The sequence below is a fragment of the Penicillium arizonense genome (genome assembly GCF_001773325.1).
Source record: "Penicillium arizonense strain CBS 141311 chromosome Unknown PENARI_contig010, whole genome shotgun sequence".
NCBI classification, from domain to species: domain Eukaryota; kingdom Fungi; phylum Ascomycota; class Eurotiomycetes; order Eurotiales; family Aspergillaceae; genus Penicillium; species Penicillium arizonense.
Window position 1 is genome coordinate 155,363 of NW_019173287.1, and position 24,911 is coordinate 180,273.

Here is a 24,911-nt window from a genome sequence, read left to right on the forward strand (position 1 = left end):
TTGCAAACAACATCAACGCCAACTCAATGACTACACAACTACATACCGTGCGAAGAAGATCCTCCCTATACGTCGATATTTTAAACGGCGTGCAGGACGACGTTCTACGTTGTATATATACCTCCACAAACGATATCGAAAGACATTTAAAGATTCCTTTTTCTGTAACAAACGAGTATTTCAAGCTTTACACACAATAATTATGATCAAATATATGTGAAATCGAACTCAGTAACTATTTTTTTATTTTTATTTCTAAGTTTACAGCATGTTTACTCGGGGAAACGAAACAGTAGGACTGGTAGAAGATTGGCTATTTCAGCAGAAAGCATGAATAAATTCAGATACCCTTTTAAACGATATCTGCTCCCTATCTAATCAAAGAGACAATCTTGAAACATGCAATATCGGAAATAGAAGCTGAATCGTTGCCTCAGGCAGAGTTCCTTGAATAACGGATCGGCATGCCAAGACAGTCAAATTTCTTCACCTCTCCACTATACCACCACGCTAAGATCGTGTTTCCATTGCCACTTGGAAAATCCCCACAAAAGAGCGGATTTAACTGGCCAGATCAAAAGAATACGTGATATTTATTAGTCACGCATACCTTATTAACCTCGGGATGGCTTGACTTGTGAAAAAGAATCTCCATCTGGAGAAAGGGGCAATTGGCTTGACCAAACGCGGTACGGTGCGGCAATTTCTGATTCTGAAACAAATTGCTGAAAGAACACTCTGGAATACTTAATCCATACAGTAGCCCGGTCAGACAAGCTTCCCTCGCCTATGTGGAAAGACTCTAGTCGCAGGCTCTGGGTATTATTGACACGATCGCATGTAATTGTCAAAGAATACCCAGCTATGCGGATCTGAGGAGCTGTGATGTCCCACTTTATCTCGATCAAAAAGTTAGCCTAGGTGTTCGTAGAGAGGTCCACTTAGATTAAAAAACCTGACAGTGGAAAACTCCAAGTCATTCTCTGACTCCCATTCATCAAGCTTACTCACTTCCATTCTGAGTCACACAAAATGGATGAAGATCGGGAACGACGCGTATTATCTTCTGATGTCGAAGTCAACGACCCAGAGCTACAAGATGAGACCAAAGGGAAAGGCTCAGGGCCAGCAAGGGATGATCCGTTTGGATCTGAAGAAGTCGCAGAAGTGAAATATCGGACGATGAACTGGTGGTAAGTTTCTATTCCTATCCGTGGATCAGGACTGCAATATGTAACTAACAAATACACAGGCAATGTGGAATGCGTGAGAGGACCCCCTTTGACAGTCCTGCCATTCCACTAAGAACGATTTGTAGTCATGATTGCTGAAAATACTTCTTTGGGAATTCTCTCTATTCCATCGACTGTTGCTGTTCTAGGAATGGTTCCGTATGTATTATGTGACAGGCAGCTGCCGCAGTTACGCATAACTAACTCTGAATCATAGAGCTGCAATTCTGCTTGTCTTTTTATCGACACTATCCTGGTATACTGGCTATATTATCGGACAGTTCAAGATTCGTTTCCCCCATGTCCATAGTATGGGCGATGCAGGAGAAATCCTATTCGGTCGCCCCGGACGTATAGTGCTGGAGATCGGACAGCTTTTACTTCTGATCTTTGTCATGTCAAGCCACATCCTAACAGGAACAATCGTACTCAGCACTATCACTGATAACGGAGCCTGTGGTATTGTGTTTGGTGTCGTTTCGCTAATCATTTGCTTCCTCGGTGCGCTTCCACGCACAATGGCCAAAGTATATTGGTTATCACTTATCTGTGAGTATACCCCAATTATGAAGGTGATAAGCTTATCATTCATATAACAAAGGTGGCTGATCATTCTACTTTTCTCCTGCCAGCGTTTATAAGTATTCTTACAGCGACGATAGTGACCATGGTCAGCATCGGGGTCGAGTCCGAGGGTCCTATTGAAATCCATGTCGTCCGACAGGTCAGCTTCTATGAAGGATTTCTGGCATTCTGCAATATCATGTTTGGTTTCAGTACGTCTTGATTCTCTTTCGCTCGCAGGCACAGCAATGGCTAATCCTCAATCATTAGTTGCCCATGTGACCTTTTTCGGTCTTATAGCAGAAACACAGGATCCGAAAACCTTCCCCAAGTCTCTGGCTATGCTTCAGATTACAGATGGCGTTATGTATCTTGTATCTGGCTTGGTCATCTATCGATTTGCCGGACCAAATGTCAAATCTCCCGCTCCTTCCTCGGCGGGTCCGCTCATGAAGAAGATTTGCTATGGCCTCGCAATTCCAACGGTTTGTTCTGTCCAACTTCCATATATACAAGGCCAGCATCTTTGACTAATGCAATATAGGTTTTCATTGCTGGTATAGTCGTTGGTCACGTCGCCTGCAAATATGTTTACGTCAGGGTCCTGCGCGGCTCTGCTCACATGCATAAGAGAAGCTTTGTGGGCATTGGAACATGGATCGGAATCGGAGGTCTTCTTTGGGTTATTGCTTGGATTATTGCTGAGTCAATTCCGGGATTCAATGATCTTCTTAGTTTTGTCGTACGTTTTGCCTGTTCGCGTGATGGTTCACACTGCTAACTTGCCAAAAGAGCGCACTGTTTGGAAGTATCTTTAGTTGTACGTTTTGACCCCTTCTTCACAGCTTCCCTCGCTGCAGGAGAATGCTACCGTTGCTAATTGACACAGTTGCTCTTCCCGCTGTCTTCTGGTTCTACATGAACAAGGGCCGGTATTTTTCCACCGCATCGAAGGCTTGCCTGACCGTTCTCAACCTTGTCATCTTTGCAATCGGTTGTTTCATGGTCAGTTTTCACATTCACCTTTCAGTTTCCATCGAATACTAACGTGTTTTAGTGCGGAGCCGGTCTTTATGTCTCAGGTCGGGCTCTTAATGAGACCGCTTCCCACCACAGCTGGTCATGTAGCGCAAGTGACTAGTTGTCATAACAAGGGCCTGGATCGTTTCTTCCTCATTGAGAATCGCCATAATAATTTCGATCACAGAGCGTGGGCCCAGACAAGTATTCGCTTTTGCCAATTGTATTACATATTAAAATACCTGAGAGTACAGAACTAATTAGTGAACATATAAAAGAACCTGTACTAAGAGACTCGCCCTTATGGGCCTGTGATTCTGATGAAGCTCGTTACTTTTAGTCAAGATGGAGCAGCACTAGTAGAGCGATAGTTGACATTGTAGACCGCACAGCGACAGAAAAGCTGATCGGCATCTTGGTTGTTTGAGATGCCGAAGAACCGGTCTGCTGTATACAGATGCCAATAAAGCGAGGGGTGGCAAGTTTGAAATCGTCGCTTAGCTGCATGGTCGTTGCTGCTAGAGCGTACGTTTTTAGGTTATCGTTCGCGGTCGCTAGTGAGGGAGCCTTACTCGGTAGTCGTGAGACAACGTCCGCGATCCTGTTCGACTTGCCTAGGCGGTGGTACACTTTGACGTTAAAGGTTTAAATGAACATCGCAGCACCTACTAGGCGGCGATTCAGTCTTTCTGTGGAGACGGTGTGCAGGGATGTGGCTATTGCAATTGCGGCAGAGTGGTCGGCGTAGATGATTGTCTGCTTTTTTGAGGATTCGATAAGGCATTGATATTGTTTGCCTGGACAATGAAATCTACCTCGAAGGTTATCGAGTCTGATGTCTCAGGTTAGATAGAACTTTGTTTGCCTCTCCAGGGTCTATCTCTTATTCTAATCTTTCTTTCTCCTCACTCGTTTTGATCAGTTTCCGCCAGCAGATTTATTATTCTTTCCCTTCCTGCTTGTTCCACCATTGTCGAGTCTCCGATGTTTTTCATTTCAATGCTGGCTCAGTGCATTCCGTCGCCCTGATTTGACAGTCCGGTCGCCACAGCCAGCTGAGCACGCCCCTCCTTACAAGGCGCTGGGAAAGGGTTTTCCGTGTATTGCAGCATCTGGATGGGTTCCTCGTAGAGCAAAGAAGGTTGTAAGAGCCAGTGCTGGCAACCATACTCTCCGTCCTCCGCGTAAGCTCAGTCGTGTAATATGGCTTGTGTGTAACATTTGTATTCCAGAAAGTTGAGATTTCATAAGTTCACTCGTGGGGATTTAATTTGAGCGAGTTGCATTACTCTATTAGAGTTTTGTTGAAATGCTAGATCAGCCGGTGTAAGTTCGTACGATTGAGTTCCCGAAACGATATACAGCACTTGAAAACTCAGGCAACATGCTCTATCTGTGCTTTGCTGGTAGATTTCAAGTCTCCAGCATCGATGAATTCTTTTTTTTCTGGCTTCACAAAGAGCTGAGAGCTCACATGGGAAGCAGGGCCATCGAAGACGACAGCAATCTCCTCCAGGGTGCGACCCTTCGTCTCGGGGAAGAAGAAGTAGATTAAAATCAAAAACATGGCAAGACAGGCAAGATAAACAAAATAGAACTTCCAGGTCAGAGCAGCAAATGCGATCGGGTTGACATATTGGTTGAAGAACCCAGCAGCAAAGACTACCGTCAAGCAAAGCGACAACCCCTTCGCGCGCAGATGATAAGGAAGGATTTCGACCGGGTACGCAATTGACAGTGGGGTATAGGCGATGGCATATGAACCGAAGAAGAGGAACAGCATGGCAACAGAAGCGCTACCAGCTGGTTTGATGTGTCTCTCTGCAAAGACAGCGGATAGTGCAGTTACCGCTGAGAAGAAAACGAGCATTAATGCGGTCGATATCATCCAGAGTGGTCGCCGGCCGTATCTTTCCGTTGCGAGGGCACCGCCCACTGCGCAGATGCCGTTCCATATTTGCAGCGTGAGGTTGATACCTGCCTGTTGGCTTGAGTTGGTAATGCCCACGTTCTTGAGGATCGGTGCGAGGTAGTATGAAACGATACCTATCCGGCAAACGGAAGTTAGTACTAAGCTTTTCAATGCAGATGACAAAAGAAGTGTGAAACATACCATTCCCAGCCCACTGGATCATGAACCCAACAAGAATGCAAATCATCAAACGATGGGTAGCACCGCGAGTAGAGAAAAAGGCCCCCCACCCGCTATCCTCGGCCATTAAGTTCTCAAATTCGATAGCCTCACAAATTTCCCGATATTCAAACAAGACCAATTCATCTGTGCGATCTCCATTGGCATGGTAACGAGCGAGAATATCCAAAGCCTCTTCCCGGCGATTCTGTGATACGAGCCACCGTGGACTTTCTGGAACAATAAGCAACCCAAGCAATTGCAGAACTGGGAAGAATGCTTGCATCAAGCAAGGAAACCGCCATGACCAAGAATTGAAAAGGTAAAGGGTCGCAAGGGTAATAACAGCAGAGAGGATTGCTCCAAAGTACCAGGCAGACTGGAATATAGCAGTGACTGTGCCGCGGTGTCGAGGATGAGCAATCTCTGCAGTCAACGGGGGAGCAGCAGTTTGCGAAAATCCCAACCCGATACCCATTATAAGACGGGTACCGAAGAAAGCCCATCGACCTTGTGTGGCGGATTGAATGACAGATGCACCCACCATGATGGCCGATCCGAGCGCGACACACTTCTTGCGCCCAAAGTGGTCTGCGAAATATGATGCTGGGATGAAGCTAGGTACTCCACCAAGGGAGACACCGGCGATGATCAAGCCCAGTATATTGGAATCGACATCACCAAGATCTTGCATGACTGTGACACAATGTCAGCTCGAGTTCTCATATGGGGTATGTGTGGGCAGCATACAGATAGGCAAAGCTTGCAGGCCGTTCATGAGACTTCCGTCATACCCATTTGCCGCCGCTGAAGTGAACATAAGTCCTATACCTAGGTTCAGACGGCAGAGACCTGGGTCTTTGATCCATCGATCTTTGGTGTTGTTGGATAGAGCACAGTATACATCTCCACCTGAGCTGGTCACAACTCCTGCAGCAACCATCTTCGTGTATAGAAAAGAAAAGATCAAAGATATGGACGATGTCGTCTGTCGCTTGGAATAGTGATAATCGAGAGGAGTTGGATGTTTCAGATACCATTGCGGCCTTTATATGTGTGAGACCGGGATTTCTTTGGTCGCCAAAAATGTAACAAGTGAGAGGATATCGGCAGGTTGGCAACAAACTCAGTTCATGAGGAGCCCAAGAGTCCACACTCTTCTTCTCCACGCGTCCAGCCCTCCCCGGATTCTCGTCTGGGGTAGACCGACCCGCCAAATCGAACAGCGCTAGTCCAACATGGGGAAATTCCTGGTTAGTTTCTCGGAAGGATTATCGGGAGGATAATTTTCACTTTGCGCTCGGACGCCATTTGAGTCGGTTGTGGCGCTGGTAAATTTCGGAGAAATTCTCGGGAAGACTCTCGGAGTACATGTTACATCTTGGGAATTGGCATCTCAACCTGGATATAACTTGTTGCATTTCGTAGCTTTTAATCACATTATTGTTGTCTTTAAACCCTTCACATTATTCACTTCCACTGTTTTCATATCTCCTAACCTGAACCATGACAGTCGGATCCAAGCCCCAGTCATCCACAGCTAACAGCAGAACCTGGTGGAAAGAATCCTCTGTCTACCAGATCTATCCTGCATCGTTCAAAGACACGAATGGCGATGGTATCGGCGATATACCGGGGATCATCTCCGAACTGGACTACATCAAAGCCCTGGGTGTAGATATCGTCTGGCTGTCACCTATTCTACAGTCTCCCCAGGTAGATATGGGATATGACGTGTCTGATTATTATCAAATTCATCCACCATATGGTAATCTCAAGGATATGGACATGCTTATCGAGGGCATTCATGCCCGAGGAATGAAGTATGTCATGGACCTTGTGGTGAATCATACATCTGATCAAGTATGTTTCTGCATTTCCGCTTTATTTTTCATTTCCGGGAAAAGCGTTCCAACTGTGTGTATAGCATGAATGGTTCAAACAATCGCGGTCTTCGAAAGATAGCCACTTCCGAGATTGGTATGTTTGGAAGAAGCCTAAGTATTCAGCAGACGGCGTACGGCGGCCACCGAACAATTGGGGCTCCTACTTTGGTGGTATGTTGAGACTTGGTTCTTGGATTTTCAGCTTTCTTGAAAGAATAAACTATTTCTAACGACCGCGAAAGGATCCGCCTGGGAATATGATGAGAAAACTGACGAGTATTATCTCCATCTCTTCGCGACCGAACAACCAGACCTTAACTGGGAGCACCCAGAAGTACGCACCGCCGTACATCAAATCATGCGGTACTGGCTTGACAAGGGTGTCAATGGGTTCCGTATGGACGTCATCAATTTTATCAGCAAAGATCAACAATTCCCCGATGCACCTGTTGATCCGAGCAAGACATATCCCGAGGGGTCGAAATATTACGCTTGCGGGCCAAGACTTCATGAATACCTACAAGATATTGGGAAATTATTGAAGGAGTACGATGCATTCTCTGTTGGTGAAATGCCATCTGTCTATGATCCAGTCGAGATCTTGAACGCCGTGGGCTTCGATCGTCAGGAACTAGGCATGGCATTCCAATTCGAGATCATGGATCTTGATCATGGCGCAGAGGGCAAATTTTCTCCTGGCAACCTCCGTCTCAAAGATTTGAAGAAAGTCGTCACGAAGTGGCAGTCATTTATGTACGAAAACAATGGCTGGAACGCGCTATATCTTGAGAATCACGACCAGGGACGAAGCATTTCTCGATTTGCGTCGGCGGAGCCAGAATACCGCGATCTGTCTGGGAAGATGCTAGCCACATTTCTGGGTCTGCAGAGTGGAACGCCGTTCTTGTATCAGGGTCAAGAACTGGGGATGGTCAATATTCCGGAATCTTGGGGTATTGAAAAATTCCGAGATCTCGAGGCCATCAACTTTTGGAACGAGTTCGTTCGGGAAAAGCCGGAACTGCATGAGCAGACATTGAAGGAAATGCGACTCAAATCGCGAGACAATGCACGGTTGCCGATGCAATGGGGCCCCGGGAAATTTGCAGGATTCACCTCTGGGGCTGTTGCCCCCTGGATTGATGTGAACAATGACTACCAGAGTTGGAATGCGGCTTCTCAAATTTCTGACCCATCCAGCATTTTCCAATATTGGGCAAAGATCCTCAGTCTGCGGAAGACATGGGTGGACGTCTTTGTGTATGGATCATTCACTCTTATTGACGAGAGCCACGATGATCTGTTTGTGTATTCAAGGTGCTTTGACGAGGCTACTGTGGTAGTGATCACAAACTTCTCCTCAAACGAGGTGACTTGGCTTGTTAATAGCCAGGTATCACCGACTCTTGCAAATGGGACGATTCTGGTGGGAAACTATGAGACGCGCAAATCGATGAAAAGCACCGGTGGAAAAATCACCTTGGGCCCGTTCGAGGCTGTTGTGGTACTTGACGATCGATCTCAAAGTTGCCTTCGGGTGTGAAAAATAGCTGAGTGTGAAAGAGCCTTTGTATTAAATTTGATATGATTCATCACTATCATAATCGACTTCATCTATGCGTTCGTTCATGGAATAGGGAGTCTCGTTGGCCCCACCAGATAAAGCTTGGAGCTCAAAGGCAGGCTGCAGGGGAACGCCAGCTTCAGCTATTCTCTTTTGAAGCCAGTTCAAACTGCCGTCACTCCCCTTCAATCGGGCAAGATAACAGCAGAACTCGTGGAGTATTTGGCGAGTCTGAACAAATATATCAGGGGAGAGCGAGTGGACACAGGTAATCACGTCTAGCAATGTGTTTGTAATATCGCACAGTTTAATTTGCTAATATTTTTGTCAATACCAAAGCCAGACTGCAAGCAATGCAAGATCTTACCATTCCTGGGCCGTGAGCAACAAGTGCATCCATAGAAACAGTCGAGATGGACTGCAATGCATCCCTTGACACATGGGCTGGATATATGAAAGACATGCTATCATCAGTCGGTTCGCTTGACATGGAGACATTTCTCAATGAGAGCTGCCACACAAGCATACGTAGCCACTGCTGGGTGATAGAGACATCGCTCCTCTGTAACTCATTCCATTCTATAGGCCATTGACGGTGCTGGCAGAGCTCATTTTGTATGCGAGAGAGAGTTTCTCTGCTGCAGCTTCGCTTTTGTGTCCCGGTGCAAATGTTGGCATCTATGAGAACACCATCAACCGATACAAAAAGATGAACAAGGCTATTGAAAGCCTGCAGTACCTGAGGCTCGCTATGGTTGTCTGTCAAGGGTAGACTGATAGACTCTGAAAGACAAGTACCAGTGCCATGCTGCATTGCATGTCCTCTTTCTGTGACATACAAAAGCCAAAAAGTTCTTCGCATGTAACTTTCTTCTTCAGTATTCAAGCCACGATATGTCTCCTCGTTGTCGAGTCCTATCAACTGACACAGTGTGACTGACTCTCGTAGTAGCAGCGATGTTGTCTGCCTTTTTGACTTTGTGCCATAATATATGTGAAGGAACAAAGGCACAAGAATAGCTTCGCGTGTGGAGCTTTCGCGATATTCATACATTGAGCGGTATCGCTCCGCTTCAGCCGCAAATCGGTCCGTTAATGCCATCGCGTCTCGTTCATGCGGAACAGAGGAGTGGTTCCCTTGGCTCGTAGCGAGGTCCAGCTGTAGACTGGCACCGGTACTTGCACAAAGTGCAAAAGCTAAAGAGCACATTTCGCAATCATTTGGGTTGGTTTGGAGTGCAGTCTTGAGCCGCAAAATGTCAATTACTGGCCACACTGGGTACATTCGCTCATTGTATATCTCTAAATACGTCAGAACAACGCTGAATGCGATGGCTGACTTCCATTCGAGTGCCGACAAGGAGGCCGAATGAAATGGAATGCCGGATTCACGGTTCCCACTATGCAGTACCGATAGCTCTTTTTCGGCATGGTTATTATTCAGGCTCTGCAATTGCTTGTTGATCCTCGCCAAAGTGCTTTTTCGAGGTCCTTTCGGGCCTGATTTCCCACATTTTTTCATGAATGCACATTTGAAGCCAGCCCTTGTGCAATTTGAACAAGGTATTTTGCCAGTACATCGGACCTTGCGGATAGCGCATGCATCACAGGCTCGTGGTCTCGTCATCTCAACTGCGCAAGGGTTAGGTTGATGAGCTAGGCGAAAAGCAACCTGTTGCGCAGGTTAAGCATCGGGAGAATTCTCGGCGAAATTTGCGGGGGAGGGTCGGTCAGAGCCTCCGATGCCAATTTTAATGAAGTGCCAATACATTTAAATTTAAGGAATGCGAATAGCGGAACGAGACCTTGCACTGATCTGATCACACGAATTGATGATTTTGCCCTCCGCAAATGGTGATACCATATTTTATGAAAAGCTTCTGTTCATTGTGGACGTGGGTAAGATGGTTGCCCCTTCGATGTTCTCGCAACTATTTTCTTCGCTGTGCATTGGAAACACGTTTGACATGGAGCTTGCTAGGCAGATCGGGGTGATTAAACACACATAATAGATTGTGTCACACGTAACGATCATTCTGAAAGATGTAACTGATCCTAGGATCCAGGATGTTGACGGAGGGAGGTGAGGAAATTACGTATGAGCCAGGTCCTACGCAATGGTTCGGTCACGTGCACGATCGATGAGATCGCAATAATTTGTAGGCTTTGAAGCCCTAATTCCTCGAGTAACTGTCGCCTTTTAATGTGATATGACAACAAAGCTGGAGAGTAGTAAGAGATGGATAACATAGCAGTTGTATGAGCAGATGGCAAGGGACCGGATGTGGATCATACCGCCCAATCATGCCATACACATCAGCCAACACACTACTCTTTGACTCACAATGCCATAAATTTGAGCTCTTTCCATCAAACATCCGATATGATGTAGACGGAGGTGACGATAAAATAGCAATGATTCTGGGAACCCAGCCCACTAGGGAAGCGTCGAGGTATCTGGATTTCGTCGGGATTTTTGTAACTCGCTCAGGTTATCCCGAAGCAAAGATTGTCAAGTAGTCAATAGCAGAGCCGAAGAAGAGAGACATGCTGAGGAGCGAGGTCTTGATGGGGGGCGGGGAACGCAATGGGGGAGAATAATCAGCAGTAGAATTGGCTTTCATCAGCCTCCGCCAAGTCTAATACGGCTTCAACCGTCTTGGCTCGCGAGGCTTTGCCAAGCTTACCTCTCCAGATTCCTCTACAGCCTCCTAGCAGGATTGACTCGCTGTTCAATGCGTCGCCGGTCTTGTTCCGTAGCTCCTTTCGCAACTCTTATAAATTTGAACAGCCCACCAGGACGTGACTGTTTCTTGGGCGAAGCGCAGTAATCGTCGTATTGAAGGACTTGGCATATGTGGATAATCAGCCCGTGCGCGGTTGAGCAGGCACGCCTGGTTCCTGAGGGTCCCATCCAGCCCCCTTGGGGTGACATTTGCATGGAACATCTGCACATCTCATGCAGCTTACTTGAAACAAAGCGAATGGCCGCCGATTGCTTATAGTAGCCGTATCCTCGAGCCAAGCGGAGATTTTAGAGCATCTTGCTCTGAAGGGTAGGAGCCCCTACTCAGGATATAAAGTCGCCAGTAACAGCCCGATACTACTACCCAGCTTCATTCGTTTAACTCTCTATCACCCCTACGCTTTCAATTTGAGAGTAAGATGGTGTCCGGAATAGCCCTTCTCCTTTTCGTGGGAGCGTCTGCCAAACCAGGTATGTTTTCTTTTTAAGGTCCCTCAACTCAGATCTAAACCAGACCCCCGCAGTTATTCCAGGACTGGACACTATTGCAACCCCTACTACCAGTGGACTCCAGTCCGATGGGCCTGATAGGTGCACCAGCCTGTCCACAAGTAGCCAGTGGTTAAGCATATGCGACACGACTATTTTCTGGCCAACGTCGACCAACTACTTTTACGGCCCGACTATCGGCCCTAAGGCATCTGCCGTCTCCTGCAATGCCGAATGGGTCGAATATGGCGGACGCGCTAGTGGGCTAGAGTCCCTAGGTGCAACATCCACGTCCACTCTTTATTCATCCTATGTCACTAGCACCGGGGCTTGTAACTCTGAAGTCCGGGGCGAAGGTCTCCATGATACACATACCGGCCCAGTTACCACGCTCTGTGATGGGGTTGCACGCGCCCTAGGTCCTCGAGAATCTATAACCGACTACTGGCCAGGTACAGGACCATGTAGTTCCTTCATGCTCACCGAGACTAGCACTACATTGGTCTATCGATCACCTTCACCGACTCCTAGCTGTAAACTAAATACCCAGGATTGCATTCCCATCTGGCAGACCTACACCAGTCTTTCGAACGCCTATCAGTCCTCTGTCACAACTGAAGTACCTGGAGACAGCAACAGTCCAATCCGACCGGAAAGCTGTCCGTCTACAACGCGAGACTATACTGATCCTGATGCATGCAATAATTGTCATTATCTCCCGGATACAGCAACCCTCTTCTACTGGCCGGTGACCACCAGTGGAGGTCTCTGTCTGCAGAATGGAAGCACCATCCCTGCCACGCCGACGGGAGATGGCCCCAATACCGCCGTTGTCGACGGGAATACGTTCATTTCCCCAAGCGTTTATGTTTCCTTTACCAGCATCTACGCGCGGAGTAACCAGCGCGCCCACCCTGGTGGCCCATGCGGCGATGATCATGAAAATGTGATCATTTCTGTCAATCCGGAAGCGATTACATCTTACCGTAACCATATCAACGCGAAATACCCCAAAATCGGAACCGCATATCCTTTCAATTTGGCTGAATTTCAACAGCATCAGGTCGGAAATTATACGATGTCTTTGATCCCTTGGGAGCAATACCTTGGTGGTTCTCAGTGTGTGTCCGGAGGCGGTGGTTGTAGCATGATTCGTGATGACTATCTTCCCTGGCTCGAGATGCCAGACGTCATGACGCAGGTTGATCGTCGGTGGACCAGTTGTCATCGATCCTGGTATATTCCACCGGTTAGTCTAGTGCCGCTGGTAGGTGGACTAGAGTCGCGACCAACGGGCATGGCGGAGGCGAGCAGCACCCCGGCTACTCCGGCGCTTCCTTCGTCGGGACTGGCTGCGCCCACTCCGGAGGCTACCTGACGGAATGGTGATTGCCGTTTGCTTAGTACTGAACGATGCTTCGCAACATCATATTAGCGTAATAAATCACGCTTTGGCGAGATCTCATATCATTATCTCCCTGCGCCATCTCTGTTGAAGACTTCATGATCAGTGAGATTGTTGGTTGATTAGAAGTAGAGCTGAAAAAGGAACTGACATGATAGATTGAGCGGGCCTCTCGAGTCCTGTTTAGACAAAGATGCCGTGCGATATATATATTTAGGTCATTGATACAGACACCACCCTTTGGATGCTAACTTAGCACCGATCCCCTATAGATATACGAGCCTTACGGTGATACCACCAGATGCCTTAGGTTGCTGGTGACATTAAGCTATTGTACCCTGGATACCTCGTTGCTTGTAGCATTATATAAATGAGACTACACCATCTAGATCATCGCCACTATAGATGAAACAAGGATGAAATAATTGTCGCTACTGAGAGCAAGACTATAGATCACCGAGGTACTACTATATGATATGTTCGCTAGGGTTGATGTGAGTGTCCCTAAAGCTGTAACCGTGATGGCTTGGCTTAGGCAGCCGCGCGTAGGGAGTACCGAATACCGTGGAGGGGTCTGCGGTGGAAGAGACGATGTAATTTGCATTGTTACCACGACAATTCTTTCAGATTCTACTAAAAAAACACTACACGAACCGAGTTCGAATCCAGCTCAGACCATGTCGTGACAAGCACAACATAATGTAGCGTGTGGTGGAAAATTAACCCAAACAGTGGCGATGTGTAGCGAAAGTTGAAGTTGCACAAGTCTTGCATTTCTCTTACGAGGGGAATATGGAATGTAGAAAGGAGAGACAAGAGAGACATGTAATAAACGAGCAAGGTGCATGGGCATAAAGTAAGCAAAAAGATGAAAGAAGTTGCGATATTTAAGTGCCTATTATTATCTCATCAACCACCACCCCCTGAAATTAATTCCTCCTATTACTACCTGTAATCTTCCTCTTTAAAAGGCAACGAGCGGTATGAGTAGACTTGGGAGCCTGTCGACTCAAGAAGCAAACCAAGTCTAATAGTTGGTGGCCGGCCCCGTTGGACTGTATTTATAGCCCGGGAATTGGTTGAACAGACTCTGATCGAAGTTTCCAAGCTCGGGACACTCGAGCTTACCAAGAATTGGAGTCAGGAATGGATCAAAGAAGGAGGTCGCGCTGTTGATAGCGTCCAACGGCCCCTTGAGGAAATGGGGAATGCCCTGTTGCAAAAGAACGAAAATGAAGCATGCAAAGTTGTCACCTTCAAACAGGGTCTTGGCATTCAAAACACCACCAGTGAGGTCCTCAACGGCGACGCCAGTGAATGAGTTGACTGTTCCGGTGTTTCCGCCAAATCTCAGAGTCTCGGGATATGCGAGATATCCAATACCAACATCTGCTGCCACGTCGGCCAGGCCGTAAGGCGAAATAGTTGGGCGCTTGTACCAGTTTTCGGGAATGCGTTCCTGTCCTTTGTGCCAGACGAAAGAGCCAGGCTTGCCAGTTACGCCAAAGAATTGTTTGAAGTTATAGCCATCCTACTGGCTGTTAGATGATGGTCACTTTTTCACACATGGAGCGACGTACCAAGTATCCGGATGGCTCCTCCTCCGAGTGATTAGACATGAAGTTAATGACGAAGTTATACGCTGCTGGCACAACCACCACAGTAGAGAAGGCACCGGTAAAGTAGTACGGGTTTGTGGCTATGGAGTGTTTTTGGACCTCCTGGTATTGGGCTCGGAACTTGTCGATGGTAAAGCGCTGATCAAATCCGTTTTCGGAGGTGTCATCACCACCAGTTTTGTAGACGGACTCAAACTTCTCGATGGAAAGTGAGTGGGCGTCACCGTTGTTTGTGAAAGCGTCTAGGCGTCCAATTGAGCCGTCACCCTCGTAGCTGTTGTGAGAGTAGGAAAGACCCTGGCCATTTCCGAAGAAAGGTGTGAGAGGATCGGACTGTTGCGGACCGCCGATAGACCACGATCCACCGGCGAGATCTCCGTCAATCACAATTGCGTACGCGGCAAGGACAGCGCCCAGCTCAACTCCCAGGTTGTACACTAGATATTTCCGGTCATGTCAAAATCATCAAAGACCAGACGAGAGAACTTTCTTACGTTTGTTGAGACCACGGACAGTCTCCTCAATTGTAGCGGTTCCAGAACGAGGCAAGTAGCCGTGATTGGCCGCGGCATTGAGTCCAGGGCAAGGCCCGCGGATTTCATCTGGGGCAGGGGCAGCATAAGCGTACTCGCCTTCCACCGACACATACTGGTCCTTGGCATCAAAGTAAGGACAGGGGATCGTGGGCCCGCAGTTTGTTTCCGCTCGGCTGATACCCAACGCGTCCTCAGGAAGCGGAAGCGCCGAGCGCCGCACAGGTTGAAAATTCTCTTCTTCGAGAATCTTTAGAGTCCGCGCGGCCAGCTGGCCCGCTTTCTGGTGGGCGTCGGCATCGAGGTTATCAATGACTGGGAAGGCCAAGCCCACCGTCACCAAGGCAGCTAGAGTAGGTAAAAGCTTCATGGTCAAAGAGCAAGGAAAGTAAGGAGTCGATTGCAGTTAAGAAAGTATTGATTGGGCTTCGTGGGGCTTCCCATATATATACAGTGCGTCCGAATGGCACCAGAAGGGAGAAGACCGAATTCTAGTTTGTATGAGCATTTAAAATTGAGTATTGCATCAGCGGTTTTCGCACCATCTCTTCCCGTTCGCACCCCCTTAGACAAAACCCCAAGTATCTGGCAATGATGAAGATCAACCGATATTGGACTGTCGCTATGTTAGTGCGAAAGAACATCAGAAAAGGGTTTTATTGCACAATGCCACTGGATACAGATCGAATGAAATTATATTGCTGACGATAAGCTGCGCGTGATTGGACGTAAGCAGCAGCAGGAAGGGATATCAAGCCCCACGTTTGGCGGAGAAAGCTCTATCGGGCGAGAAAAAGTCAGCCTCACCGACGATCTTCAGCAAGTACCTGGGATTGTTCCATGGCACCAGAATTGACGTGATAGGTGGGGCGATAACCTTAATACCACATACGAACCGATCTGCACTTGTTAATTTGGCAGGTGGAGTTGGGGGACTGCATGCCGGTAGGCTCTAGCGCTGTAGATCGTCACCCTAGTGCAACCTACGTAGAGACGTGATAGACACCTGATGTTGTAGAAATAAGAGGCATAATACGCGCGCAGTTAACTTCCAAAATTTGATGTGAAGATCCCGACACTAGCGCGAATCTGTAGATACTAGCGCAGAAAACTTCCATGTAGAATTCATTACCACGATATTTAGGCTGTACGACGTTACATTGGTGTCAATACCTATGCACCTAGATACATGATTTTACCGTGTTGATCATCGCAAGAAGCGATGCTACAAATTTATGGCGGCGATGGTGCAATTAGCCTAACGCAGGTTCTCTCGGTAGGGAAAATCCTGTATCTCTGCTTATTCAACACAAAGTTGGGGCAATACTCGCTGTTCCTTGACATATCCATCTAGTCCTTCGATATCATCTAAACCTCAAGCCGTTAAGCCGCATCTGCCCCTAATCTCTGTGCAAGCTCCTTATGGTATTGGGCCAACAAAAATTGCGAGGGCCTAATCCCGTAGAATACAACATGTTAATGGAAAGCTCTAACAACGAGATAATAATAATTAGAAAGGTATCTCAGGCTACTAACTAGAGATCAGAAAGGCATAAGGTAGTTAGATCCGTACAACTGGGATCTTGAATCCCATCGAAAGTCCTCCGTGTTTGTATCCAAAAATATACAACAGGAACATATCTGCTCACTTCGAGCCGTTCAAAATCACATCCGCCGCCTTCTCGCTGATTATGTAGATCGGGGCCGTGATGAACACACCAGGGATGTCAGGGAAGATACTAGCATCGACGACACGGAGATTTTGGACGCCGCGCACCCGGAACTGCGAATCCAGTACGGAATTTGGGTCGTCTTCCCCCCCAATCGCAGCTGTACAAGATGCATGATGACCCCAAGCGACGTCCTTCGCGTATTGCTCTAGATCTTCATCGCCTGTAACATCTTTGCCCGGGTTTTCCTCCTCAAAAGGCGAGCCGCCCAGAATACCATAGTTGTAGTACTCGGATAATGCGTTTCGGGAAATGTTGATTGCTTGGACAATTGCACCCACGTCGAGATCATCTGCACCACCCGCAGTAGTACCTGTATCGAAGTAGTTGAAGTTGATCCGAGGCTGGTCAAAAGGGTCTGTAGATTGTAACTCTACGGTGCCGGCGCGATTCCGTCCGTGCGCCTTCAGGGTATACCATGAGAAGTGCGAATGATCCGCGACAGCTTGCTCCGCCCAACCGGGGAAATATCCTTGAAAGTTGATGGGGCCGCCAAAGATGTAAAGATCAATGTCCGAAGTCGAGGCATAATCCGAGTTTACAGCGAGGGTGGCCGCAAGGCCGTTCGTGGCATATGCTCCACGCTGGCCGAGAATGTAAGGGTTGTCTTCCCATTTTTTGAGACATTCATCATGTGGCTTTTCGTCAAAGGTACAACCCTTGAGGATGGGAAAGTCCTTCTCATGTTGGACGTTCACGGGGACCTCGTAGCGATCCATCAAGTTCGTGCCAACACCTGGCAGGTCTTTCACAATGGGGATGTTGAACTTCGCCAACTCTTCTTTGGGACCAATGCCGCTGAGCTTCAGCAACTGAGGCGTATTGTATGCACCGGCAGATATGATGAGTTCCTTTGCCGCCTTCGCCGAGCCAGAGACGCCAGGACGGCTGTGAAGACTCCGAGGGCTCGCCCGGTAAAGATATTCTCCATCTTGAAACTCAACTCCAGTGGCTTTTGGAGTGGCTCCCGACTGATCGAAAGTGATTTTGGTCACAAAGGCATTTGTGCGAACATCCAACGGGAAGCCCTCCGCGACGGTGCTTTTGATGAACTGGCTGACGTCGGTACGATTGCCCGCATTCATCGTCAGGGGCACTTGGAAGAATCCTTGGGTTGAATCGCGCGTTGGGTTGATTTGGCTGTTGGGATCATTCCCAAGAAGATTCAAAAGACCCTCGACAGCGTTGAGAGGGTCTGGACCTTGTCCCGAGGCAGCAGCGCCAGCGACATACTGTTGAGCGAGAGGGAGGTCATTCAACAAAATCGTCGGGTCAGTTGGCTCGGTGTAAAGCCATTCGTAAACCTTCTGAAGATATTGGTCCATGTTCTCATGGGCCCACGACGAGTCTCCGGTCAAGCTTGCAATGTTGTCCCAGTCACTGTCATGCGGAGTGATCCAGATGAGTGCGTTATGGGGGGTACATCCTCCCAACGCTTGTGCACGGGGATACAATATACCACGCGGGCTGGCACCCTCGGGAGGATTGGGCCCAACGTGATATTCGAATGGCGCGGTCTCCCATGTGTACTTGGGATCATGCTGTGCGCGCGTTTGATCCTGGTAATGGTTCACAAAGATATCCCATCGTAGTGAAGGATCCTCAGTGACAGCCGCTTGATATCCGGGAACCGTAGTGTTGAGATTGTCAGATTGGTCACTGCCAGCTTCGATAAGAAGGGTCTTGCGGCCTTCCCGGGCGAGCCGGCTGGCTAAAGGCCCTCCTCCAGCTCCACTACCAACAACGATGTATTCGTATTCGAGGTCAGTAGCCGCAGTAGCAACTGGGCTGAGAAAGAGCAGGGGGAAGACGATGAGATTGAGCAACTCCATCTTGAGAACACAGAGCCAAAAGGTACCACTTGGTCTTTCAATAATCCAGGTATTTCGTCCTTATTTATGTAAAATATATTTCTATTTAGTTCATTGTCTATCCAAATTCCACAATATGGCGTGATGCTCGCCGCAATGGTGAGAGTAAAACGGCCAGAAGCAGTGCCTGGTAGAAGCGTGTTTGATAACGGTAAATTCCGAGTCAACTCTCCGTTGTATTACCAAGACAGAGCAGCTTACTTTTAGTCTTAAACCTTCTGCTCTATTGATGAGACGCTGATCGGTCTTACTGCTTCAGTCCTTGTAGTGAATGAACCTTGATCGACACCATCTGTGAGGGAGATCCTCGCGAACCTGCATGCATGGGTTTACCGCAAAAATGCATATTTTCCTTTTCCTATTTCTTGCAAAATTTGCTGCTAGTGCTTCGAACATTGAAGCTTGTGGTTGAAGAAAAGTTGGTTCCTTCTTCACAAAACTGGTTACAAACATAGCCATTGTCTTAATTTTAAGTAGTACTGATCAGCTCTCTGCCTTATATCGAGCTAAAAGGCAACATTTTTCCCACGCCAGATAAGGCTGTAGGACAAGATGTCAATCGTCAAGCAAGTATTACTTCTGTTGTATGGTTCTACTGAGCATCCATGAGGCCCATAATGCTATGATTGGCTGATAGCTCCGAGTTTGGAACTTGCGAGAATCCCGACTGGTAATAGATAGCTCCTTGCTCGTGCTTGCATCTTTCCTCATCTTGTCAATGATCTTCAAAATTGCCAACGGAAGACAGGGACCTGAACTTAAAGATACTATTCAAAACGCCACTCACAAGACCCGAAAGATCTCGGCCGAGAATGTACCCCAATGGTTCACCTCAGCTGCTTAACCTGACTTCCTTACCAACTACCTGGGTTGCGCAAGATGAGCGATGAGCCAATTGATGTTGCATATTGTACAAAATGATCGCCCAAGCTGAAATAAACAGCGGGGACTAGTATTATTCTGTAAAAGGTCCCCGAGGGAATATTACAGTGACCTGTGATTCTGAGTTCTGTACCTTAACATCAAATACTGCGTGATTTGAGGTCTCGATCACGATGAAGGCAGGGACCCAGGTCACAGCCAACGTGCATGATATAAAATAGTAATGCAAATGCACACATATCTCTGTAATTCTTGGTGATACTCTAAAAACTTTTGCTTTGCTAAAGCCACGGCCATCTTCATTGCAAAAATGACGTCCTTGTGGGAAAGATTCCAAGGCAAGAATATCCTTATCACAGGAGGCTCTGGGTTCCTGGGAACTGCGATTGTCTACCGACTCGTCACAAAAGCCATCGAGCCTGGGAAGATCTACATTATCTGCAGAGGCGGTCGCCAGTAAGTCTCAATAGCTTCCCCTCTTGATACTAATACTAACAAACGATCTCAATATGTTAGGTCAGCGGAAAAGAAATGGATACAGTGGCTCGGTTCCGAAGCCGACGCTCTTTTGGACGCGGATAACCTCGTTGTCGTGCAAGGCGATCTGGAAACAATGGATGTGGACACTGCATTGGACGGACTGAAACCAGAACTGAATGTCATAATCCATGTTGCTTCCACGATAAACCTTACCCGCCCGCTGAAACAGATCAAGAATATGATCGTCCATGCTAGCATGAAGCTAGCTGAGCTTGCCACAAAGTGCGACAACTTGGAGCGCTTTGTGTATGTCTCAACGGCTTATGCGAATTCGAACCTGTACCAAAGCCGCGGTACGGCGCACGTCATGGTTGAAGAACGGATATATACCTACGGTGGTGATACAACTGTCGACGAATTTGAGGAACTTGTCAAATTCGATGAACCTGTTCAGTTCAATGAGTTTGTTGAGCAGTTTCCCTACGCATACACCTATGCCAAGCACTTGACAGAGCGCCTGCTGCAAAAGAAGCTCGGTGATCAGCTTCTTATTGTGCGGCCCTCCATCATTGGCCCGGCCCAGAGTTACCCATTTGGTGGATATAGCATGCCACTGTCAACCCCTTCCACATTGTTCTCAGCTGCCGTCATGTTGACCCCATCTCGCTCTATGGTGCTCGCAACGCGAGCATCTAACCCGATGACTGAAGCGACCAGTGATGAGGTTCCCGTGGACGTGGTCGCAGATCGACTGCTAGCCCACCTGGCATATGGGACGACGGGGCCAGTGCATGCTGTTAGTGGGAGGAATGCCCTAAGCATCTTTCAAGACTGGTGGCAGGAATGCATGAGGGAGCGCCGTCTTCCATGGAAGGTCAAACCTGTTTGGAGACCCATCGACTGGCGGTCACCCGAGCTACACCCTATCAGCCGCACGACTGTCTTATTTGGGACATCTTTCGAGTTTTCAGAGGAGAAAACTGCCGATTTGTTAGCCACGCTGGAAGATGAGGAGCAAGGGGAGTGGGAGCTGCACACCAAGAAAACTGAAACTGACTACGATCTGTCCCAACGAAGGCAGCATATTCGATATTGTATGAAAAGGCTCGCAAAAAGAAACGCTGGGGCTCGGATGTTGATTCGAATGTTTTACCGGAACTATGGCACAAAATGACCGTGGGACTGGACCCGACGTTGCGTAGTTATCTGATTTGGAAAGTTCATTTGCCTGTTAATTAATCCGTGTCTTTTGGCATTGACCTTTCATACTAATTGGTCTTTTTCGTTGAATCAATATATACTATCTTAATATAGCATTACTGCATAGTTCAAAGAGAGTTTGTTTTACAGTCTTGCTTGCACCTCGGGTTTCTGCTTTGCTGATAGGTTGTTGATATCCCTGGGTTAGTTTCCGATGATATAGCACATGGCGGTCGATTCGACTGTACGGGGTGGAAATTTTTGCAATTATCTAATTGCGTTGTCTCAGGGTCCAATGACCCTGTACCAGAATGGACAAAGGCTATTATTTGAGTTCCATAGCGGTGCCAATAATTGACTTCGAACTTTATAATCCCCTTATCGCAGAATCTGAGGTTTTTCGGAAGCGGAACAGGTTCACGTTACATATTCACTCAATGATGATGGGATAAGGGCTGCATGTGACGAATATCTTGATCGTCGCAGATTGAAATAGGGACAGCCGAACCAAAAACCTTAATTGAAAGTATATGAAAAATGCTCCACAGATAAATGGGGCGTTGTGTGGGGAGATGTGGAGAAACACACGTTAAATCGGACGAGTAGTAGGCGCCCCTTTACACAGCCAGGACATTCTTCCGGTAGAGTCTACAAAAAAATTGTCCGATCGACACGCTTTTTTTCACTTGCTCTGAGTTCGTCTTCGCTTACGTGCTATCTAGGTATCCACACGATAACTTGGTTTCGATATAAAACGGTCACCGGCTGTTGCTAGCTTAAAAGTATTCCTTGTCACGCCATTGAAGAATGAATTTCGAATTTTAGGCGAGTGAATTGCTAACATCATCGTGGTGTTCCCGATCATTTGAAATAGAATATGATCGTCTCCCTATGCCCTAGCGTATAAGAAACCATCTTTGAGCTTCGAAAGGTTTAGCAAAGGCCTCTGCGCTTCTGGAATTGTTATATTTTTCATTACTTCATCCATCGAGTCGAGCTTTTCCAACCCTGATCAAAATGAACCTATGGCAACCAATTCTCTTGCTGGCAGTTACCAGTCTGTCTGTTGCCAGCAACTGCCCCTTTGCCAAATTTGCCAAACCCGGCCATGGTGGTGTCCCCGAGCTTGACCATGAAAAGTTGAACGACTTCGTTGCCAAGTTGAAGCAATATGCCCCTGAAGAAGCTGCTCCCCTAGCAGAGAAGCTTCGCGCAGCTTTTGATCCAGACTCTCAGCAAACCGATGTCAGAGATGACCTCTAAAATCAATATTCTGGTTCAACGACATCCATGAATGTGAGGCCAGGTCATGGTGCTTTGAATCGGATCCACAGTCGGCAATATTTCCATTGCAGCAGGTGGTGTTCTTCAGCATTTTCGTTATTTCTCCTTTCTGGGTATCCATTAGCCAGATTTGCACTACGATACCTATAGGTACAGGGGCAAATGACGTTGATATTTTCGTGACTGGGGGAATAAATCATCAACTGCATGCGCGCCGTGTTGAATAGAAGAACGGAGACAAGATCGAAATAATGTATGGAAGAACGCTCGGAAAGAGAGAGGAAAGGTGTTTGGGTCAGTATGGGAGAGATATCGAAAAATGACGATGACACGGATATTTGGCGTTTCTTTGTTAAGATAGTTGAGATCGATTTGCTAAGACTCAAAACCCTGTTTGGATCTGTTCCACGGTAACTTTGAAGCGGCCTTAACTTAATTTGGCCTTCGAACAATGTGATCTACATCGTCAGTGTTGTAAGCACGTTCTATATTTTTGTAATGCCCAACCCAAAGTGTTCAGATTGATCTTCGTGAAAACTTCCCCTGTTTTTTCTTGGGTGCTCCCTGATTTTGGGACCAAAATGGCGGGAACCATCGGGATCTCAGGTAGATGCTGATAGTGTTGGCGCCATGCCTCTACAACCCGCTACATAATCTATGACGGCCGTCTTAACATTGGTTGTGCTTGCAATCTTCGAAGATAGCATGGGTTATTTGAATGTCAGATGATTTTGTAGAATTTATCTGACTCACCTTGAAAAATGTTGGCTTTGTCTTGGTCACTCTAAGTACAGTGCGCCACTCGCTTGCCACCAACGTTACATTACCCCATTTCTCGGGCGAGAGGATTAGACAATTGCATGATATTCTCAGTAATCACGAATGACATCTCAACTCAAGATCCCTTTAATGGGTTCTCAAATACGCCACGTTTGTCATGTCATGAAATACGCCATGATTATTACCATGGGGACCTTGGAAGTCCTCGCCGGCCTTGACACAGATGTAGATAGCTACCTAGTTAGGTACCTTACTGGGAGAAGCCGAGATAGATTGCAAACCATTTTGAGCTGTTCAAGGAGTTCAATCCCACTCGATTTGTCATGTTGGCCTGCAATACTGAATGAACGAAAAAGGTGTGGATCATGCATTCCTACTAAACATGGCAGTTCAAAAGATGATAGATTATGTATTCAAATATAAAGCTTTCTTCCCATCTACCTATAGCGCGGTCCAACCCTACTCACATGCCATCGTTCGAGATCTAGTGTGTCTTCTTCTTCCCAAAAATACGCGATGTATCACCGAGCGGTATCTCCAGAAGAGAGTCCTTCAACAGCAAATGGAAAACAATATACCAACCTACCAAGCCCGCCAGGAAACAAAAGACTCCGCCTGATTTTTTCAGAGCTTCGGCCGAAGCTGCATGGCCATCAGCCATGGCAAAGTAACTTGCCGCGACGGTAAGAAATCCAAGATCAACAAACAAAAACACCAAGATGTAAGCGATGTTGCTCGGGAGGGATGCGATCAGAAACGTGAACACAAAAACAGTCCACAATATCATAAAGAACCCAACTGCATTATTATACTCGGCAGTACTATCACCGCCGTATGCCTGTGCGACGCCAAATGCGGGTGTTAAGAGGGCACCATAGCCAGCATAGAAGAGACCTAGAAATAAATTAACAACAGGCTCATGACACATTCAAACAATATTAGACTTACCGAAAGCACTAAAAACGGTATAGGCAAAGCCGTTACCGATAGAAAGCTCCCATTGAGCTGTCACGACTAGACCGAACGCTGCAATGAAGAAAAAGTTTCCAACGAAAACGTTGTTCGTGGTCACTCCTCTCCATTCCATCAGACTCAGGGATAGTGTTGTGAGGGTTGTACCGAATGCTCCAAGAGCCAAGGCCGACTTGGGAACCGGATGAGTGGTCTGGTGTTATTGTGAAAGGATATCGTGACTTACACCTGCACCAAGGGACTTCGGAAGCCCAGCTACCAGCGCACCTTCTCTTTGCTGCTCAACATCAAACGACTTCTCTGTATTGATGTCCCCATTTCCGGGATTTTGCGTGATAGTGGTCATTTTCATGCGATGGTGAAGGTGGAAAATAATGAATAGATTCACGGCGGACTGGTGGATTTAGGCCCGGGAGAGAATGCTGAGAGGCTTAATTTATCTGAATTCGCCCCCCCTTTTCTTGCCAAAGTCGTGCTACCATGCATCACATAATTACACGATGTTATGGCGAGCGGAAAGCAT

At 47.3% G+C, this 24,911-nt stretch overlaps 8 protein-coding genes across 8 annotated transcripts; 4 read left to right on the forward strand and 4 right to left on the reverse strand.

Moving 5' to 3' along the window:
• Window positions 1–1,032: 1,032 nt before the first annotated feature.
• On the forward strand, window positions 1,033–2,937 carry PENARI_c010G05420 (uncharacterized protein; the record flags this gene model as incomplete). Its single annotated transcript, XM_022632250.1, has 10 exons — window positions 1,033–1,193; window positions 1,253–1,266; window positions 1,319–1,391; window positions 1,450–1,781; window positions 1,895–2,008; window positions 2,067–2,281; window positions 2,341–2,538; window positions 2,589–2,616; window positions 2,686–2,801; window positions 2,854–2,937. 10 exons carry the CDS (start codon window positions 1,033–1,035, stop codon window positions 2,935–2,937), a joined length of 1,335 nt encoding a protein of 444 aa, XP_022487724.1.
• Window positions 2,938–4,191: 1,254 nt separating this feature from the next.
• PENARI_c010G06397 (uncharacterized protein) lies at window positions 4,192–5,890 on the reverse strand (the record flags this gene model as incomplete). Its single annotated transcript, XM_022632271.1, has 3 exons — window positions 4,192–4,862; window positions 4,930–5,643; window positions 5,698–5,890. 3 exons carry the CDS (start codon window positions 5,888–5,890, stop codon window positions 4,192–4,194), a joined length of 1,578 nt encoding a protein of 525 aa, XP_022487863.1.
• A 563-nt stretch (window positions 5,891–6,453) lies between these two features.
• Window positions 6,454–8,376, forward strand: PENARI_c010G00951 (glycoside hydrolase family 13 protein; the record flags this gene model as incomplete). The annotated part of the gene is made up of 3 exons (XM_022632118.1): window positions 6,454–6,810; window positions 6,875–7,004; window positions 7,076–8,376. 3 exons carry the CDS (start codon window positions 6,454–6,456, stop codon window positions 8,374–8,376), a joined length of 1,788 nt encoding a protein of 595 aa, XP_022487911.1.
• A 3,186-nt stretch (window positions 8,377–11,562) lies between these two features.
• Window positions 11,563–13,010, forward strand: PENARI_c010G03583 (uncharacterized protein; the record flags this gene model as incomplete). The annotated part of the gene is made up of 2 exons (XM_022632196.1): window positions 11,563–11,614; window positions 11,668–13,010. 2 exons carry the CDS (start codon window positions 11,563–11,565, stop codon window positions 13,008–13,010), a joined length of 1,395 nt encoding a protein of 464 aa, XP_022487710.1.
• A 1,054-nt stretch (window positions 13,011–14,064) lies between these two features.
• PENARI_c010G06076 (uncharacterized protein) lies at window positions 14,065–15,559 on the reverse strand (the record flags this gene model as incomplete). Its single annotated transcript, XM_022632267.1, has 3 exons — window positions 14,065–14,568; window positions 14,618–15,093; window positions 15,151–15,559. The coding sequence occupies 3 exons, from the start codon at window positions 15,557–15,559 to the stop codon at window positions 14,065–14,067; spliced, it is 1,389 nt and encodes a 462-aa protein (XP_022487825.1).
• Window positions 15,560–16,834: 1,275 nt separating this feature from the next.
• On the reverse strand, window positions 16,835–18,751 carry PENARI_c010G11683 (GMC family oxidoreductase; the record flags this gene model as incomplete). The annotated part of the gene is made up of 1 exon (XM_022632432.1): window positions 16,835–18,751. One exon carries the CDS (start codon window positions 18,749–18,751, stop codon window positions 16,835–16,837), a length of 1,917 nt encoding a protein of 638 aa, XP_022487755.1.
• A 1,231-nt stretch (window positions 18,752–19,982) lies between these two features.
• Window positions 19,983–22,615, forward strand: PENARI_c010G12086 (uncharacterized protein; the record flags this gene model as incomplete). Its single annotated transcript, XM_022632445.1, has 3 exons — window positions 19,983–20,128; window positions 20,189–21,246; window positions 22,404–22,615. 3 exons carry the CDS (start codon window positions 19,983–19,985, stop codon window positions 22,613–22,615), a joined length of 1,416 nt encoding a protein of 471 aa, XP_022488038.1.
• A 1,285-nt stretch (window positions 22,616–23,900) lies between these two features.
• On the reverse strand, window positions 23,901–24,734 carry PENARI_c010G03489 (uncharacterized protein; the record flags this gene model as incomplete). Its single annotated transcript, XM_022632194.1, has 3 exons — window positions 23,901–24,310; window positions 24,365–24,560; window positions 24,615–24,734. 3 exons carry the CDS (start codon window positions 24,732–24,734, stop codon window positions 23,901–23,903), a joined length of 726 nt encoding a protein of 241 aa, XP_022487994.1.
• Between the last annotated feature and the right edge of the window lie 177 nt (window positions 24,735–24,911).